The sequence below is a fragment of the Balaenoptera borealis genome (genome assembly GCF_965194805.1).
Source record: "Balaenoptera borealis genome assembly, chromosome: 3".
In the NCBI taxonomy this organism is placed as follows: domain Eukaryota; kingdom Metazoa; phylum Chordata; class Mammalia; order Artiodactyla; family Balaenopteridae; genus Balaenoptera; species Balaenoptera borealis.
The window spans coordinates 86947108-86966427 of NC_138866.1; the positions used below are offsets into that span (position 1 = coordinate 86947108).

At 35.1% G+C, this 19320-nt stretch overlaps 1 protein-coding gene across 2 annotated transcripts in view; it reads left to right on the forward strand.

The window, feature by feature from the left end:
* GOLM2 (golgi membrane protein 2) overlaps nt 1-19320 on the forward strand; it is a 102030-nt gene that overhangs the window by 63276 nt on the left and 19434 nt on the right. For both annotated transcript variants that reach the window (XM_082388791.1, XM_082388792.1), the window contains exons 7-8: nt 3360-3458; nt 4398-4568. In XM_082388791.1, the coding sequence (XP_082244917.1) occupies nt 3360-3458; nt 4398-4568 (270 nt within the window). The remainder of the gene's footprint in view (nt 1-3359; nt 3459-4397; nt 4569-19320) is intronic.

Genomic DNA, 19320 nt, shown 5'->3' on the forward strand with positions numbered 1-19320 from the left:
TAAAGGAACTTTTCTAGGAAAATAAACAAAAAGTCACAATGAAAGCGTAGAAACCAAAGTGTTTACAGAACACACATTACTTTTTCCTAAGTAGTAAAAGTCTATCCACCAGCTAGCTTAGCTGATGCAGTTTATGGCACTCTAAAGTCCTTGTGGCAATTCTTTACCCAGATCTTTCTGGCCAAACCTAGTAAGTTGGAAGTTTTGATTCAGTACTACCATTTAGGAATGTTGTAGAAGAAAATGGGATGGCATAGAAAAATGTATATAAAATATTAAATAAAAAATCAGATTATAAAATAGTATATATGATGGTATCCTAATTTTGTGTAAGGTATATGGTGTAATGTACAGAAAAAAACAAACAAAACAGATAATCTTGAAATGGTAGCAGTGGTTATCTTTAAGTGGTGGAATTACAGCTCATTTTAAATTTCTTTCTGCTTCTCTATTTTTCTAAATTTTTACAGAAATGTAGTAATTCACGTCAAACTTATAAGGCTTCATATTACCACAGTCACGTCCTCAGGTTCCTCCTTGGTGGATTCAACCAGCCTCAGATTGTATACTATATTTGCACTCCGTGGTTGTTTGAATCCTCAGATGCAGAACCATGGATAAGGAGGACTGACTAAGGGACTTGAGCATGGGGGTAGGGTGGGGTGTCCTGGAACCAGTCCCCCATGGATGTCAAGGCTTGACTGTATAGTTTCTACTACAGACACGCCGTGTTTTATTGTGCTTAGCTTTACAGTACTTCACAGATCGTGTTTTTTACAAATTGAAGGTTTGTGGCAATCCTGTGTCAAGCAAATCTATCAGTGCCGTTTTCCCAACAACATTTGCTCTTTTCATTGTCTCTGTGTCACATTTCGGTAATTCTGGCAATATTTCAAACCTTCCACCAGCAAAAAGATTACGACTTGCTAAAGGCTCAGGTAATGTTTAGTATTTTTTAACAGTGAAGTATTTTTAAATTAAGGTGTATACATTGTTTTTTTAGACGTAATGCTACTGTACACTTAATAGACTACTGTATAGTGTAAACGTAATTTTTATATGCACTGGGAAACCAAAAAAATGCATGCAACTCGCTTTATCGTGATATTCACTTTATTGCAGTGGTCTAGAACTGAACCTGCAATATCAAAGGTATGCCTGTATATCAGTTCTAAACTCCTCTGGATGTTTTATAAAGGCTCTTTCTTTTTTTCTTTTTGGCTGCACCACATGGCATGTGGGATCTTAGTTGCCCAACCAGGGATCGAACCCGTATATAAAGGCTCTTTTTAATCCAGCTTTTTCTACCTATCTAAATCTTCATAGTTTTGCCTCTGAATAGTCACCTTGTTCTTGGGCAGGAGGCATTATTAAATAAAGCTAAGAACATGTATGATCACTTCTTTTTTTTTTTTTAATTATAAAGACAGCTTTCCATCTTTTTTTAAATTTATTTTTTATTTATTTTTTAATTTTTATTTTATGGCTGTGTTGGGTCTTCGTTTCTGTGCGAGGGCTTTCTCTAGTTGTGGCAAGCGGGGGCCACTCTTCATCGCGGTGCGCGGGCCTCTCACTATCGCGGCCTCTCTTGTTGTGGAGCACAGGCTCCAGACGCGCAGGCTCAGCAATTGTGGCTCACGGGCCTAGTCGCTCCGCGGCATGTGGGATCTTCCCAGACCAGGGCTCGAACCCGTGTCCCCTGCATTGGCAGGCAGATTCTCAACCACTGTGCCACCAGGGAAGCCCTGATCACTTCTTGTTTAGTATTGAAAGTACCCTCTCTTGTCTTTTGGTTTATATAGTGCTGGAGCCAGCTAGGGTCCAACAGTGATCCACAAATTTGTACATTGTGACTGACTTCTCTTTCCAGTATATCTACCAGATGCTTAGTTGTCCTCAGAGTCTGTTAGCAAATCAAAATGGTGTTAAACCTGGGAAAGTACTGCTCTTTAAAGATGTTAGCTGATTGTTGTTATTTAGCTGTCTATTATGTGCAGTGGTGGGTGTTGGGCATTGCAGCTGGCAATACGAACAAGGAAATGGGGGAACACAGTAAGATATAGAAAACCTCAACTTTCTGTAAATTTGAATGGGTTGCTTTCTTACAGTGAATTTTAAAGTTCTTGGGTCCTTAAGTTTAGAAATCTATATAATAATAAATGAAATACAGTCACCGAAATAAACTTTGAGGATTATAAAAATAACCCAAGTATACTAGTTAGGACCGACGAGGCTGTTATGTATTAACAAATAATCCCCAAATTGCAATTGCTTAAAGCAATAAAGTTTCATTTATTGTTCACATTACAGACTGATGCAGGTTGCATGTTTCTCTTTGCAGCTCTCTCTAAGCAGTGTCCTCTTCCATTATTTGATGCCACCATCTTCATATGTAGCCTCCTAATTTGTGACAGAAGGGAAGAGAGATTGTAGGTGATTTGCACAGAAGATTTTATTGGCATAGTTGGAAGTGGCTCATTCAGTTTCACTTACATTCTTATGGTTAGAACCCAGTTTCGTGGCACATAAAAGTAAGGAAGGCTGATCTTCCTCTGTGCCTAGGAAAAATATAATGAAATGGGGTCACAAAGCATCGTGTCTGCCACACCAAAGTTTTAGAAGAATAAAATGTGCCACTAACCATATCTTATAGATGGGCTCTCTGTTTTTTTTCTCTTTATCTGTTTGCCTTCTCTCTAGTTTCCTTCTTGCTCTCTGCCTTTCTGTCACATTAAGCTGCCCAAGGTTGCAGTGGAGTGAGTGAAAAATGATCTCTTTCCCTATTGCCTTTATTTCTTAAGGGAGAAGAAAGTCCCAACTCTAAGTAAGTACATCTTGCTAGTAAAGCTTTTTGTACAAAACTTTAAACTTCCCTCTTCAAAAATAAAATCTGAACTTGTTGAATCAATCATATTTAGTTTTTATTTAAAATCTGAGCAACTTAGAGTAGCATATTCTCATAGCTTTGCCTAATCTATAAATGTCAATTTTTATTTATACTATCCATATAAAAAGGTCTCACTGTATCTGAAGAGATTCATTTCTTTATTCATTCATCAAATTTTAGTTGAGCTCCTGTTATATGCCAGGCACTATTCTAGGTATTGGGGATATAGTGATGAACAAGACAGAATTCCTATCTTGTATTCTGGTCAGATTTATTGATCATCAAGATCTGTGATGGATGGTGCAATGTATCAATTAGTAACCATAAATTAATTAGTTAACATACCAACTATAAGGATTACAAAATTAGAGTAAGCATCATAGGATTAGTGCAATGTAAACAGATTCATGGTGGTTGGTATTTAGAAACCATAATATCACAGGGAATAATATGGATCTGTTTTTTCTTTTAGCTTTAAAGAAACCCCCTGTTTCCTTTTCTCAATATGAAAGTCATCAGGTAATCTCCCATCTTCCAACTGGACAACCTCTCTCCCCAAATATGGTTCCAGGTATGAAGTCTTATTCTTAAAATTCCATTTGAAAATCAATTTTCTGGTCATGTATTGTTACATAGTGAATAAAACATGTCATTTAGCAGCACAGTGAAGTATCATTCATTATTCTAGTTAACTTTGTATATTATCAAATGACTGATAAAAGCTCAGGGAGAAATCATTACAAAATGAACTTTGTCTAATGGACTGTTAAGAGTGGAAGAATTATTTGTTCTGCCACTCTGGACTACGTTCCCTTTCATCACTACCAGTATATATGTATTTACCTTCTCCAAAATGTGTTCAAGTTTATCTCACAGAGGTCTTCTATAAAATGAGATCCGCCTGTATTAAACTCCCTACTCTGTACTTATCTGTGTGTTTTCTACTGAATACCTACTCAATTTTACAGAAATGTTCCCCTAAAATGAGAATTGATGTGATTAAAATTAATTGTAATAAAGATCTAAATCGAGGCTTTGATGAGTTAAAAAGGGAGGTGGGGGAAAGAAAAGTTATATCCAGGAGACACTAATAAAGAATCAAGAGTTAACAGTTGTGTCGCTGTGTAGATGAAAATGACTTCAAGACTAGAAATTCTGAAAGCCTTATTGGATTTTGGAGATTTCAGACAGCAATATAGAATTTGGAGGGAAGAAAAGTTACAGGTATCACTGCCATTTTAATCTTCGGGTTTCTACTATTGATATATATTCCATTGATGAATAGGTTTATAATCAATACTAAAGATACCCACCTGGGAATGATCAGTAAACTTCACACAACTAAAATCACATTGGTTATGAGATTTGATTAAAGAAATAAAATAAAGCTTTAAAAAAAAGCTACCTGACTACCCAGTATCAGATAACAGTGTGTCTTACCTTTTCTCAAGTAGGTCTTATGAAATTCTTCTGCAAAATATGACCTTAATTTGATGTTTTTATGCCATAGATTCTCATGTAAACCACAATGGAAACCCCAGAACTTCAAAACAGAACCCTTCCAATCCTCTTCAACATTTAATTCCAGGCCCTAACTTGGAGAGTGAACCCAGAATTCAAGCAGATATTCTAAAGCAGGCTACCAAGGATCGAGCCGGTGATCTCCATAAATTGAAGCAAAGTAAGAATCAGTTGATGAGTGTTATGCTGAAAAGATTTCTTTAAATATATTTATTTACAAGTCTCAATTAAGGTCTTCATTATTATAATCTCTAACTAATGGATGTATAGTGAAGTTATATACATATAAAGAGAAAGTATGACAGTTGTAAAATTTAAAAGAAAAGTAGGTTTTAAATGGATAGAGATATTTTAAAGAACACTTTCAAAAACTTCTCTTGTTCTCCAGTGTTAAAAAATAAATTTCAGGTGAGTTGATTTTAAAAAATGCTATTAGTTCTTATGAATGTAAAATTTTTCTGAGAAGTGAGAGAAGATATATTTTGTTAGGCTAACATATGAAAACTTTGATTAGAAAGGAGGGAAGATAAAGAGTTTTGAAAAATGAGTTCTGGAAGAAATAAAGACTGCCATGGTAGAAAGTTCAATGCTGTTTCCTTTTCCATTCCCTCCAATTGCAATTTGCTTCATTTAGGTGTTAGAAGTGAAAGAAGTTGAACAAATTCATAGTACTGTGTAATAATGTTTGACTGCTTAATTGTTTCAGAGGTATTGATTATGATAAATGGACAATACCTGTTAATCTGCATAATTTTCTAATTGGTAGATTTTCAAGATGTATAAGAAAAAATTCTGGTAGTAGACAGAATTGGGGACAGGACAGCGGCTCTTAGACCAGCTCTCTTAAACTGTACTTTTCACTGCTTCTGCTTTTTAAGGCTTCTTCCCTTCAACTTCTGAATAGACAGAATGTCTGAAAGCTCCAGTTTGCTTTTGTTTACTTTTAATGATGGCTTCTATGGCAACAACTCTTCAGAGCAGTGTTTAGGCCTTTACTTGTACACAGGTTGTTTGTACTGTGATAACTGCACAGTGTTACATTTTTAATTGGTCTTATGACAGTTATTCATATTTCTGCATCTATATGAATGTATAGTTTGTGTACATTTAATTGACTTTCCTTCATTGACATTTTAAAGCATATCCATGTATCTTGACTGAAGTATTATATAAAAAATGTTTTTATTTACAAAAATATGGTTAACATTTTAAATACAGTGAAAAAATATTTCCTCCAAATCTTGTTGGGGAATTGGCTTCAAAACTTTTATCTCAACAAAAAGAGGTTTATAGTAAGGTCAGAATCTTACTAAGATAAAATATCTTAATTTGATCACAAGATTTTCTTCTACGTATAGTTTATTCTATAAAAATTGTTACTGTTGTCTTACCTCTCTTTTTTTTAACCAGTCTTTGGGTAAAGAATGTGATTGGAAAATGATCACCAGGAAATTATTACTTTACACAATTTTTTGTTTTTTTTGGCTGTGCCGTGTGGCATGTAGGTTCCTAGTTCCCCAACCAGGGATCAAACCCGTGCCCCCTGCAGTGGGAGCATGGAGTCCTAACCACTGGACCACCAGGGAATTTCCTACAATTTATTTTTAAAAGAGCCTATTGAGTTTTAAAATCTTACTCCGAATTCTTTTCAATGTATATATAGAGTTGAAATCAATGTGAGCACTATTTTGTGATTTACTTTGGCATTATTTCTTACATGCATTTTAACCTATCAAATAGTTATGTAGTTGTCATTTAAAAATATACATATATACATATACACACACGTAGACATATGCATATATTCCATTGTGTTTAGGCAATAATAGTAGTTCATTTAGCTCTACTCTTTGATTATTTAAATTATTTCGTATTTTCTTATGTTAGATGTCATGATTATGAATATCTTTTTTTCAAATTATTTCCTGCTTCTCCTACTTTGGGTATTCCTTTAAAAGTGTAGTCCCCTAACTGAATTTATTAGGTCAGAGTACTTGACTAACTTTATAGCTCCTGTTACATGATGTCAGATTGTTCTCTAGGACAGTTTCACAATGTCACTAGAGATGTTTACATTTATTTATTTCCCTAAGGCCTGGCCACATTTGCTTTTTAACTCTTTTGTAAGGCATTTAGAATATAATGATTCCTTAAGGGTGTTTTAATAGGCATTTACTTTCTGGTGGCCTGTCCATTTTTATGTGAGGAATTATACTATAATTATATCTTGGTATATAATCTGTGCATCAGTTTTGACCACTGAGCCTGATAACTTTGGAGATTGATCCTATACCTTTCTGTCAAATCTTTATCAATAATTCAGATGCTAACCTTTGATAAATTAACTTTACTACAGTTTCCTCTTCTGCCTTTTGTGATATGAGACTTTATTATATCATGCAAATGATTTTTTTAGAAATTAATAAGTTTAAAATTGTGGTAAAATACATATAAAATTCACCAAAGTGCACAATTCAGCAGTATTTAGTACATTTATGATGTTGTGCAATCATTACAACTGTCTAGTTCCAGAAAGTATTCATCACTACAAAAGAAAACCCTGTACCCATTAAGCAGTCACTCCCCATTTTCTCCTACCCACAGTCCTTGGCAATGACTAACCTATTTTCTGACTCTATGGATTCACCTGGAATCCTGGATATTTCATGTAAATGGAATCATACAATATGTAGCCTTTTGTGTCTGGCTTCTTTTTCTTAGCGTACTGTTTTCAGAGTTCAGCCATGTTGTCGCAGGTATCAGTACTTTATTCCTCTTTTGGCTGGATAATATTCAGTTGTATGAATACATTTTGTTTATCCATTCATCTGTAGATGGACATTTGGATTGTTTCCACTTTTTGGCTATTGTGAATAGTGCTGCGATGAACATTCATTTACAAGCTTTTGTTGAACACTTGTTTTCAATTCTTTAAGTGTGTACCTAGATGTAGAATTGCTGGGTTATATGGTAATTCTATGTTTAGCTTTATAGGAAAGTGCCAAACTATTTTCCACAGCAGCTGCACCATTTTACGGTTCCATCAGCAATGCACGAGAGTTCCAGTTTCTCGACATCCCTGTCAACACTATCAGTATTTTCCACTGTTGCTGTTGTTTTTACTGTTGCCATCCTAGCGCGTGTGAAGTGGTATCTCATTGTGATTTTCATTTGCATTTCCCTAATGACTAATGACATTGAGCATCTTTTCATGTACTTGTTGGCCATTTGTATATCTTCTTTAGAGAAATGTATATTCAAGTCCTTTGCCCATTTTAAAATTGGGTTGTTTGTCTTTGCTGTTGAGTTTTAAGCATTATTTATGTATTCTGAATACTAGACCCTCATCAGGTGTATGATATGCAAATATTTTTACCCATTCTATCATTTGTTTTTTCACTCTCTGATAGTGTCCCATGATGCACAAAGTTTTCAATTTTGATGAAGTCCAATTTATCTATTTTTCTTTTGTTGTTCATGCTTTTGGTGTCATATCTAAGAAACCTTTGCCAAATCAAAAAGGTCATGTTTTCTTCTAAGAACCTCATAGTTTTTGCTCTTTTTTTAACTTGAGGTGTAATTGATTAAAATATTATATTAGTTTCAGGTGTACAACATGATGATTCAGTGTTTGTATACATTGCAAAATGGTCACAACAATAATAGTTTTAGCTCTTATATGTAAGTTTTTGATCTATTTTAAGTTAATATTTATATACAGTATGAGGTAAGGATCCAACTGTATTCTTCTGTGCATCAGTATTCAGTTGTCCTACCACTATTTGTTGAAGACACCTTCTTTCTCCATTGAACAGTCTTGGTATCCTTGTTGAAAATCAGTTGACCACACATGTGTGGGTTTATTCTGGATTCTTAATTCTGTTCCATTGAGACCAGATGCCAGGAGCACACTGTTTTGATTACTGTCACTTTGTAGTAAGTTTTGAAATTGGGAAGTGTGAGTCTTCCAACTTTGCCCTTCTTTATAAGATTATTTTGACTGTTTGGCGTCTCTTACAATTCCACGTGAATTTTAGGATCTGCTTGTCTATTTCTACTAAAGAGACAGTTGGGATTTTAATAGGAATTACATTAAATCTTTAGATTGCTTTGGGGAGTATTATCATTTGAACAATATTAGGTCTTCCAATCCATGAAGATGGGATGTCTTTCCATTTATTTAGGGTATCTTTAATTTTCTTCAGCAGTTTTTGTAGTTTTCAGTGTACAAGTCTTTCGCCTCCTTGGTTAAATTTATTCCTAAACATTTAATTATTTTTTATGTTATTGTAAATCAAATTGTTCTCTTAATTTCCTTTTCAGATTGTTCATTGCTAGTGCATAGAAATATGACTGATTTATTTGTTTCCTTGGCTTTTGGTTTTAAAAATTTTAATGCAAATGTCTAAGAATATGCTAATATTTGGGTTCATCTTAGAATGGTATTTTATTTTCACTCTTTTAGAAATAATAGTGTTTTTAAATATACTGTAAAAATATACCTATGTCATATACATTAGCATATACATAAACATATGTGTATATATATATATAAAAAGTCAATATTTTGAATATGATTCAAAAATTGTATGAGTATTTTACATCAACTACATTTTTTTTTCTTTTTACCTTTTGACGTCCCTTCACCCATTTCTCCCATGTCCCCACCCCCAACCTCTGCCAACCACCAATCTGTTCTCTGTATCTATGAGCTTGATTTTTTTTTTTTTTTTTCTTTTTGGCTGCATTGGGTCTTTGTTGCTGTGGGCTTTCTCTAATTGTGGCAAGCGGGGGCTACTCTTCGTTGCAGCATGCGGGCTTCTCATTGCAGTGGCTTCTCTTGTTGCGGACCACGGGCTCTAGACACACGAGCTTCAGTAGTTGCAGCACATGGGCTCAGTAGTTGCAGCACGTGGGCCCTAGAGCACGCAGGACTCAGTAGTTGCGGCACACGGGCTCGCGGGCTGGGCTTTAGGGCATGCAGGCTTCAGTAGTTGTGGCTTGCGGGCTCTAGAGCACAAGCTCAGTAGTTGTAGCTCACGGGCTTAGTTGCTTCATGGCATATGGGATCTTCCCGGACCAGGGATCAAACCTATGTCCCCTGCATTGGCAGGCGGATTCTTAACCACTGTGCCACCAGGGAAGTCCCTATGAACTTGATTTTTATTTGTTTGTTTTACTTTTTCTTAGATTCTACATATAAAAGAGATCATATGGTACTTACTTATTTCACTTGGCATAATACCATCAAGGTTCAACCATGTTGTTGCAAATAGCAAGATTTCATTCCTTTTTGTTGCTAAATAATATTTCATTGCATATATATACCACACTTTCTTTGTCCATTCATCCACCAATGGACACTTAGGTTGTTGCCATATCTTGGCTATTGTAAATAATGCTGCAGTGAACATGGGGGTACCTGTTTCAAGTTAGTGTTTTCATTTTCTTCAGATAAATACCCAAAATGGAATTTCTGGATCATATGGTAATTATATTTTTAATTTTTTGAGGAACCTTCATACTGTTTTCTGTAGTGGTTGCACCAATTTACATTACAAAGAGCATAAGGGTTCCCTTTCCTCCACATTTCTCCAATTATGACTGATTTTTGTTTGTTGATCTTGTATCCTGCAACTTAGCTGAATTTAACACAATAGGTTTTTATTTGTGTATATTCCAGCATATCCATCTTGACTCTTATGACAACTTTCATTTCTTTTATTGAAAATCATCTGTCCTTTTTCTGGCCGTAAACATACTACTCAATTTTCATTTATTTTTTTTTACCATGAATGGATTATTTGACCTCTTTGGAATATTCAGTGATCCAAATTTAGTTTTCTCTATCTTGATAACCACTTGTCCCAGGATTATTATTTATTTTCCCTTTGTGATATTTACTTCTGGTTTATCTTGTACACACATAAACTCACATTAAATTATTTCACTATTTTTATCTCTCTCTAGAATTTCCATTTTTTTCCATTTCTTGTCTTTATCCGTAGCATATGGTACGATTCTGATACCAATTCCAATGTGTGTGGGTTTTTCCCACACCACTAAGCAATTCTCTAACACCAGCTGGGTATCTACAGTTTAACTCAATTCTGACACTATCTACCTGGAGATAGCCTCAGATCTCACAGGTTAAGGGCTCAGTCCTCCCCCACTTCAGATGCCGATTACAAGTCCAGATTGTTGCCTATATTTCTGACTGACTGGATGAAGATCTAAGGTACCAACAGCCCCTTCCTTGGGTGCAGTTAATTTGCTGGAGCAGCTTGCAGAACTCGGAGAAACATTTTACTTACTAGATTACCAGCTTATAAAAAATATAACTCAGGAGGAGCCATATGGAAGAGTTGCATAGGACAGCACAGAGCTTCCATGCCTGTTCCAAGCATGCTAATCTCCCCAAATCTCCATGGGTTTTTATGGAGGCTTCATTACATAGGCAATACACATTCATTACATTGCTTTATAATAATCTGAACCTACCTTAAAATTTTTAAAAAACTAAATTTTTCTCTGTTCTTCCAGAAGTGTCAGTTTATCAAGTTCTATGACTAGCCTCAAATGTAGTTTTAATTACAATTTCATCCTTTTTTTTAATCCTTACTGTTTTCTTCTTTGGTTTTATCCTCCTCAAAATCATATTTGCCTAAAAGTTTCTATATAGTAGAAGAATTATTTAAAATAAACATTTGGGAATTCCCTGGCAGTCCAGCAGTTAAGACTCCGTGCTTCCACTGCAGGGGTTGCGGGTTCCATCCCTGGTCGGGGCACTAAGATTCTGCATGCTGCGCAGAGTGACTAAAAAGGAAAAATAAAATAGAATAGAATAGAAAACAAATATTTAAGGTATATACAAGGAACTGTTACCAGAAGGGGGACCCCTTCCAGGGCCCTAGAGTGGGCTCTTGTCTAACACTTGGAAATGAATTGTCCGTGGAGACGCATTTACTGACAAAGCAAAAGACTTTATTGGAAAGGAGCACTCGAGCAGAGAGCAGCAAGGTAAGGGAACCCAGGATAATTGCTCTGCCACGTGGCTTGCAGTCTCAGGTTTTATGGTAATAAGGTTAGCTTTCTGGGTTGTCTCTGGCCAGTCATCTTGCCTGTGCCCATATTTGGTCCTATTCAAGGCCCTTCCTGATGGCGTGTGCATCTCTCAGTCAAGATGGTTTCCAGCAGGAGGGTTTCTGGAAGGTTGGCAGGACATATTATGGACTGGTGTCTCCTCCTTTCTTTGGGAACCAAATTCTCCCGGTTGGTTTGTGGTGGCAGCACTGTGTTCATTATCAGGACCTCCTGTTGTGAGACTACTCATGCAGGTGGTTATTATGATGTCTGGCCAAGGTGGGTGGTTTTGGTCAATGGTTTCCTAACAGAACCATTAGAGATAATCTAATGCCCTGTTACTCACTACTCTGGACTAGCAGCATCCACATCACCTGTGATTGTTAAGAAGATTTCAGACCCTACCCTAGACCTTATTTATATTTACATTAAAGTTTGAGACTCCACTATTATGTGATTTCTTCATTTTACAGACAAGAAAATTTAGATCCAGAGTGTTTAATTTACTTGAGGCAAATAGTGGAACAACCGGGACTGTTACCTAGGTCCCTTATCTTCAGGTTCACTGCTTTTTCACTGTATCACACTACCTCCTCTATACTTTTAAAGTTTTGGAAAAATTCTTTAATAGTTCCTTTTCTTGTTCTATTTCTGGCAAACTCCTAATCGTACTTTAAAGCTGTGCTCTGCTGGCATCTATTTGATAAAGCCCTTCTCATATCCCTACTGTTTTGACCAAATCAATCATTCCCTTCTCAATGTATAGTTGACCCTTGAACAACATAGATTTGAACTGCATGGGTCCACTTATATGTGGATTTTTTTCACTAGTAAATACTACAGTACTACGCAGTCTGCAGTTGATTGAATATGAGGATGTGGTTGCTGCATGTATGGAGGTGCAACTTTAAATTATATGTAGATCTTTGACTGTGTGGAGGGTCAGTACCCCTAACCCCCATGTTGTTCAAGGGTCAACTGTACTTCAATCCATTGAACATATTATCATTAGTGTATATACCACATCATTTTGTAATTAACTGTTGAAGGGGAGGAAAAAATTTTCCATGACCTTTTTAGGATCCCTGGCTGGGTCTGAAAATTAAACTAAGAAAGATTAACAGGAAAAAAAACCTACAAATTTATTTAACATGACACAGGTCCCTTCATAAGGAAAAGGAGACCCAAATAAATGGTTAAACCTGAATTTTTATTTTTAAAAAAATTTAAACAGTAAGTATATATGGGAAATAAGTACTGTAGTAGTACAGAAAATTTATCTAATCATTTTACATTATAAAAATGATTTATGCAGAAGTGGTTTAGTTTAGAGAAATTGGCATTATTATTACTGACATCATTTGGATATAACTGAGAAAAAATATAAGATGAATAAAAAGTTTTTGGAACATGATATCCAAGAAAGTTTTTAATCTTCGTTTTGTTTTCAGTCAGTGTCAAGGTGACTCTCTCCAGGTCATTGTGCAATAAGCTATTGGTACAAACCAAAACATGATTATGAAAATACTGTATGAGTTTACCCACCCTTTTACTGAGAATTTCCTCTCTATTGTCTCCTCCCCTTAGTGAAATAATTTCAAATTCCCTAATTTCAACATATTCCATAATAATATGTCTAACTATAAAATTATATATTTACATAATATGTATATGTAAAATACATATATATACACACAACACTTAATACTCATGCAAATATTAGAGAAAAGTAAGAGATTCTTTAAGATACATTTTTAAAGGCAGGAAGAAAGAGGCAGAGGGAGAGATATCCATTCAGTTTAAACAGAGAAAGGCAGAAGACAGATCACATATTTCATTGAATCTGAAAGTCATTAATTTTAAGTTCAACACTTTTTTTAAATTTTTGGCCATGCCGTACGGCTTGCAGGATCTTAGTTCCCTGACCAGGGATCAAACCCGTGTCCTCTGCAAAGGAAGAGTGGAGTCTTAGCCACTGGACTGCCAGGGAAATCCCAACACGTTTTTGTTTTTTTTTTTACCACCAAGAAAGGAAAAAAGTTGCTGCCAGTTACACTATGACACATCACTGATTTGAAGATGTATCCTGATGTTAGCAGTATTAAATGTGAAAAAGTCCATCTTAGAATCAATGAAATGTATATGTAGTATTTTTTGTCTTTTTTCTCTTTTGAGTGATATCTTCTTTCTTAAAAATCCATTTTCAAGATTAATATTTTAGATTAACATTAGGGTAAGTTTTACCTCCAAGTAACTGAAATGGTAAATGAGAATGTCAGTATGCTGCAAAAGTTTCCTTTTTTAATGAATTATCTCTGAAGTCTAAAACGTGTTTAGTGACCCGTTCATAAAGAAAAGGTTTCCTTTGCCAATAAACAAGTTATAGGTTTGATACAAATGAGTGATCATTATTCATGTCTGGAACTTCATGGGCTCAGCCCTCCTAGTTAATAATTAATGCAGAATTGGGAACATATTTGCCTACTTTTTGTTTCTTCTAGATTAGTGTTCGAAGTGCAAATCTATATTATTAGGCTAATTTCCCCTTCCAATTTATTATTTTTTTAAATTAATTTTTATTGGAGTGTAGTTGCTTTACAATGTCGTGTTAGTTTCTACCATACAGCAAAATGAATCAGCTATACGTATACATATATGTCCTCTTTTTTGGATTTCCTTCCCATTTAGTTCACCACAGAGCACTGAGTAGAGTTCCCTGTGCTATACGGTAGGTTCTCATTAGTTATCTACTTTATACATAGTATCAATAGTGTATATAAGTCAATCCCAATCTCCCAATTCCTCCTACCTCTCCCTTCCCCCTTGGTATCCATACATTTGTTCTCTACATCTGTGTCTATTTCTGCTTTGCAAATAAGGTCGTCTATACCATTTTTCTAGATTCCACATATATGCGTTAATATACGATATTTGTTTTTCTCTTTCTGACTTACTTCACTCTGTATGACAGTCTCTAGGTCCATCCATGTCTCTACAAATGACCCATTTTCATTCCTTTTTATGGCTGAATAATATTCCATTTCCCCCTCCACTTGCGAACCCTTCAACAAATTTGTTATTCAGTCTTCAAAAGAAATGTATTTGTCTTGCCCAAATTAATGGGAGTCTTAGACAGCTGAATATTCCTTTCAAATTCTTAGTTTGTTTGTTTTTTTATTAGCTGTTACATAATTAAATAGTGCAATCTGGTATCTCACTATGGTACAGATTTTAGGACCAACTATTCCTTTTCCAATCAATGCTAAATACTTAGCATTGAATGTTTTTATAATAGGCTTGATGAAGAGTGGAAAGATATGATAGGACAAAGGATATGAAGTAAGTGTAGTAAACTGGGAGAAATTTAGCAAGGCTCATTTGTTCAGGTTCTTCTTGATGTCCTTCTGTCTTGGATATAAGGATATTCCTTTACTCCAGGTATAGGGAGGGTACCACTCACATGAGGGTTTTATGACCTGCTTCAGGGGAAGGTCAGAAAGTTCTTTCTGCACATGCCATTTCTCAAATTCCTTCAGCTTGAAATATTTAATATTTCAAGGTACTATATTTTCAGGTTGCAAGTCGTGAAACCTGTCATTCCCCTGTCTGAAACTTCCATATGAAGTTTCACAATCCAGAAACTGAGTTGTTAGCTTGCTCCATAACCCATTGAACTAGTCTCAGTCCTGGGTATTTCAAGGGAAACATAAGAAAAACAAAGGTTAATGGTTGGTACAAACTGTAAACTCGGTTTTTTAGTCCAGAAGACAGTCAATCAAGAAGATTTTCTAGATGTTGGACTTGAAGCATCTTCAGATGCTTCATATTGCATTGGCAATATGACAGCTTTTCCTTGAATATCTGGTGATGTCATCAGGTGATCTGTTGAACTTTCTAAGTGGCCTAAATGGCAACAGGCACAAAGGTTGTCCATACATGAACTGTTGTGGTGATTTCTCTGAAGTTTATATCAAACTGTCCATCTTCAGCTTGCAAGGCTTTGGGAAAAGGACAATTTTAAGTTTTAATGATTCAAAGTTAGAAGGGGTGAGAAAAATTGGAAACTTTAATTTGGAGAGTTGCAGCCAGATATTGAAGGAAACTAAAAGGATTCAGCATCTAGTCTAGTTTGCAGGTAGGTAACAAGATCTTAAAGACAATAAATAGGACTAGTATTTAATAGCCACAAGGGTTTACTGTCATTTTCTATTGAAGCATCATTTTTCTCTCTATAGTCACCCCATTTCTATCAAAGATAATCAAAGACTATTTTTCAAAATAAGTCTAGTCTCATTAAACTTGGCCTGATTATTTATGTGAGTGCAAGAATAGTGATTGACCACATAGGTCTTTTGAGTTTTCTTTGCTGGAACTTTTCATAAGGATTCTCAGATTGGATCTTTAAAAGCCTCTGGAGGCGAGGAAGCCAAGCCAGAGACTCGCCTTCAGACTTCGCCTGCAGTACCTAGAGACAATTCCTATCTTCTTGAGGTTCACAAGATATCCTGAAGTTCCTGGGCCTGCCAGGAAGTGACCTTCCTTATTCATCTGTAAGGCTGGGAACTTTGTATACCAGGTATAAGCTGGTTTTTTTCGAGGGAGGATGGGGGCACTTTATAAGTATTGACACTTTAATCTCAGCCCTAGTTCCATGAAGCTGTCTGGTCATATCTGATTTTATGCATCATTCTCAAATATGACATTCTAGTCAGAGCCTTGGTAATATAGCCAAAGTTTCCAACTGTGTTCTATTACAAGGAGAGCAGATTCTTACTGAACTTAAAATAACTATATTGCCATGAAAACAAGCTTTCTGACTAAGAGTTCCTGCATTCTGGAGGGATTAGGTAGGGAGAAAAAGTAGTTGTTTTATCTTTAGTCACAAAAGTATACTTTTGTGAATAAAAATAAATAACACCAAATTGCTGTGTTATAGATAGTTTAAGAGATAAGAGGAAAAGGTTTCCTTAAATCTGGAAAACAAAAGATTAAAGTACCTCAATGTTGGGTAGTGTGTCCTGAATCCTATAACTGTTTGTATACATGTCCTCTCTGTTAGAGTGGTAACTCACAAGGGCAGGAACTGTGTCTTCTTCTTTTTTATTTTCCCAGCCTTGCATGTACATAGTAAACATTTGTTAAACTTACTGCATTACTTTTGGAATTTTATATTTCTGTAGTTAGTCACACAATCAAAATGATTACTTGGTCATAAATTATATAATACATGAGAAGTTCCCTACTTTTAATTTCTTTATTCTAAAATTCTTAGTCCTGAAACTTTTATAGTCTGTCTCTTTTTTTAAATTGTAGTTTATGGATTGTTTAAATTTTTTTTATTTTCAAAAAACCCAACTACTAATTTTGCCACTTTTTAATTTTCAATCTGCCTTTTATTTTATTCTTTGCTATTTGTAACTTGTCACTTTATTCCCCTTTTAAGTTTTTGGACAGATACTTAATTCTTCACACTTAATTCTTTCTTACTAATATATTAACTTATAAACAAATTTTATCAAACGCCTGTTAGGCAAAACACTATGCATTTGTAAACACAATTTTTCCTCTGTTGTTTCGTTGTGTGTATTAAGTTTTTATATACTAAATTTCCATTTCTATTGTCTTTTAAAAATTTTTGCCATTTTATTCTGACTTTATTCTTCATGAATAAGCATTAAGGGCATTTTTTTTTCTCTATAGTTTTAATTGTTTTTGTTTGTTTGTTTGGCCATGCTGTGTGGCTTGCAGAATCTTAGTGCCCTAACCAGGGATTGAACCTGGGCCCTCAGCAGTGAAAGCATGGAGTTCTAACCACTGGACTGCCAGGGAATTCCCTCTATAGTTTTAATTGTTAACTTCACTTTTCCATCTGCATTCAAAATAGGTAAAAGAGAACGTTTAGAATAGCAGATGAGGGATAAGTGTATTTGTTCATTAGGGAGATTAAGGCTTATAGGAATGGCCAGGCTTTAGTGGAACTTGAAGAAAGTGATCTTGTGTTAGGCTAGATCTATATGTTCTGTTTCCAAAACTTTGTTAAATAGCAAAAATAATTCTTTGCAGAGATTGAAAACTGATGACACTTCACCATATCCAGCTAGCATATTAGTTTTGTTCAGTCCACACAGTGATTTTTAAAAATCTGAAATAGTTGCCAGTATTTAAAAGTCAAGAGATTTCATGTAAAATTCGAAGCCTCTAATTCTCTTAAACCAGATTGTTTGATATAATCACTGGAACTGATTATGACTATTCTGTTTAGAATGAGACTTGCCTTGTCCCATTTCTCATAATCCCACTTTGACGTATTACATCCAATTATCTTGCTTGTCTGATACTTGGAGGCATTTGAGTTTGTGGCCCCTTTCTATAACATGAGAATATAGAATAGAAACCTTGTAGTTGATCCAGGGCAGGGGCTTAGCTGTTAGGAATCCATGGCCGTATAGAAAGGTACATGAGGTTAGACTGGGCTTGAGAGGGAAGTATTACCTGAAAGTTAGCGAGCAAGGGGCATTAGACTGAGAAGTAATATTGAAAAATGGTAAATGAGGAGATGGTAGTCTTGAGAAAAAAGGTACTGCATTGAAAATGCCAGAGACAGAACACTGTTATCATGATGAGGCCTTATTGATAAATGGAAAGTACGAAGTAGGAGTAGGAAGAAAGTGTCTGAGTATGTGAAGAAATATCTTTTTCTGTCCCGACTCCTTTTACATCATGGAGACAGTTACAATCTCAGTCCATATCGTCATCTAATTTTACTTCATCTAGAGACCAAAGGTATATAGAGAGACCAATAAGTACAAATAATAGAAGTATAACTAGGTAATGAATATAAAAGTATTTGATTCTGTAGGTACTAAATGATATTCTGTTAGAACAAGTTGAAAATTTTGTTGAAACTGACTACTGGACATGGGGGAAAAAATCTTAGATTTTATACAATGACCACAACAATTTTTTTGACAGTTTTAAATTTAGTATATTTTATAACTTAATATATCATACTTATATTGATACATTTTTTGTAAATTTAATTTTGTCTTGCCACATCATGCAAAAATGGCTAGGTAATTTGTTGGCACGTTTTGCCATTATTTAGAAAATATATTTGGGTTGGTTTAATTTAAAATGTAGAATGTAGTCTATATGGTGACACAAAATATAGTTTAGGGGATACTTCAGAGTATCCTGGAGGCACACTTCAAAGAAATATTCAGACATCCTCCAAAGTAGTTGAAACGGAGAATTCATGGAAGACCCACCTGTTTGCCAATTAGGAGGGCTGTACTCTATATATTTAGATGCCTTGAATTGAGAAAACAGTTCATTTCAAATGTCAGCCCTGTACTGAAAGTCACAAGGACTTTCAAAACAGTAGATGGTGATTGTTGATCAATATGGGCTTTTCTGTATGCCTGCTCCAGGGTGAGTAGCAGCAGAAATTCATTTATTTAACTTGGTTAATGATTCCCCTGAACAACGTGGTGAGACAAGCTAGTGTATCAGAGAGTACATGATTTTATGTATGGATTTTTTTTAAAGTATTTTTCAACCTCTGATCTAGATGGCTTAGTGAGTTTATCACCTTTGAGATATCCACTCTGCTCACACAGATAACAATAGATAAAATGTAAAAAGAGAGAACTAAAAGGATATTGATAATCTCAAAAACATGTTAAAAATTACTGTGGTCAAGAAATGAAACAAAAATACACGATGATGAAAGGAAATGAATGATTAGACCTATTAGGTTCCAGGTCTGGAAATAAGGCTTCAAGGAATTTGACTCTTAAGAGCAAAAGAATATAATGGGAGCCAGGCTT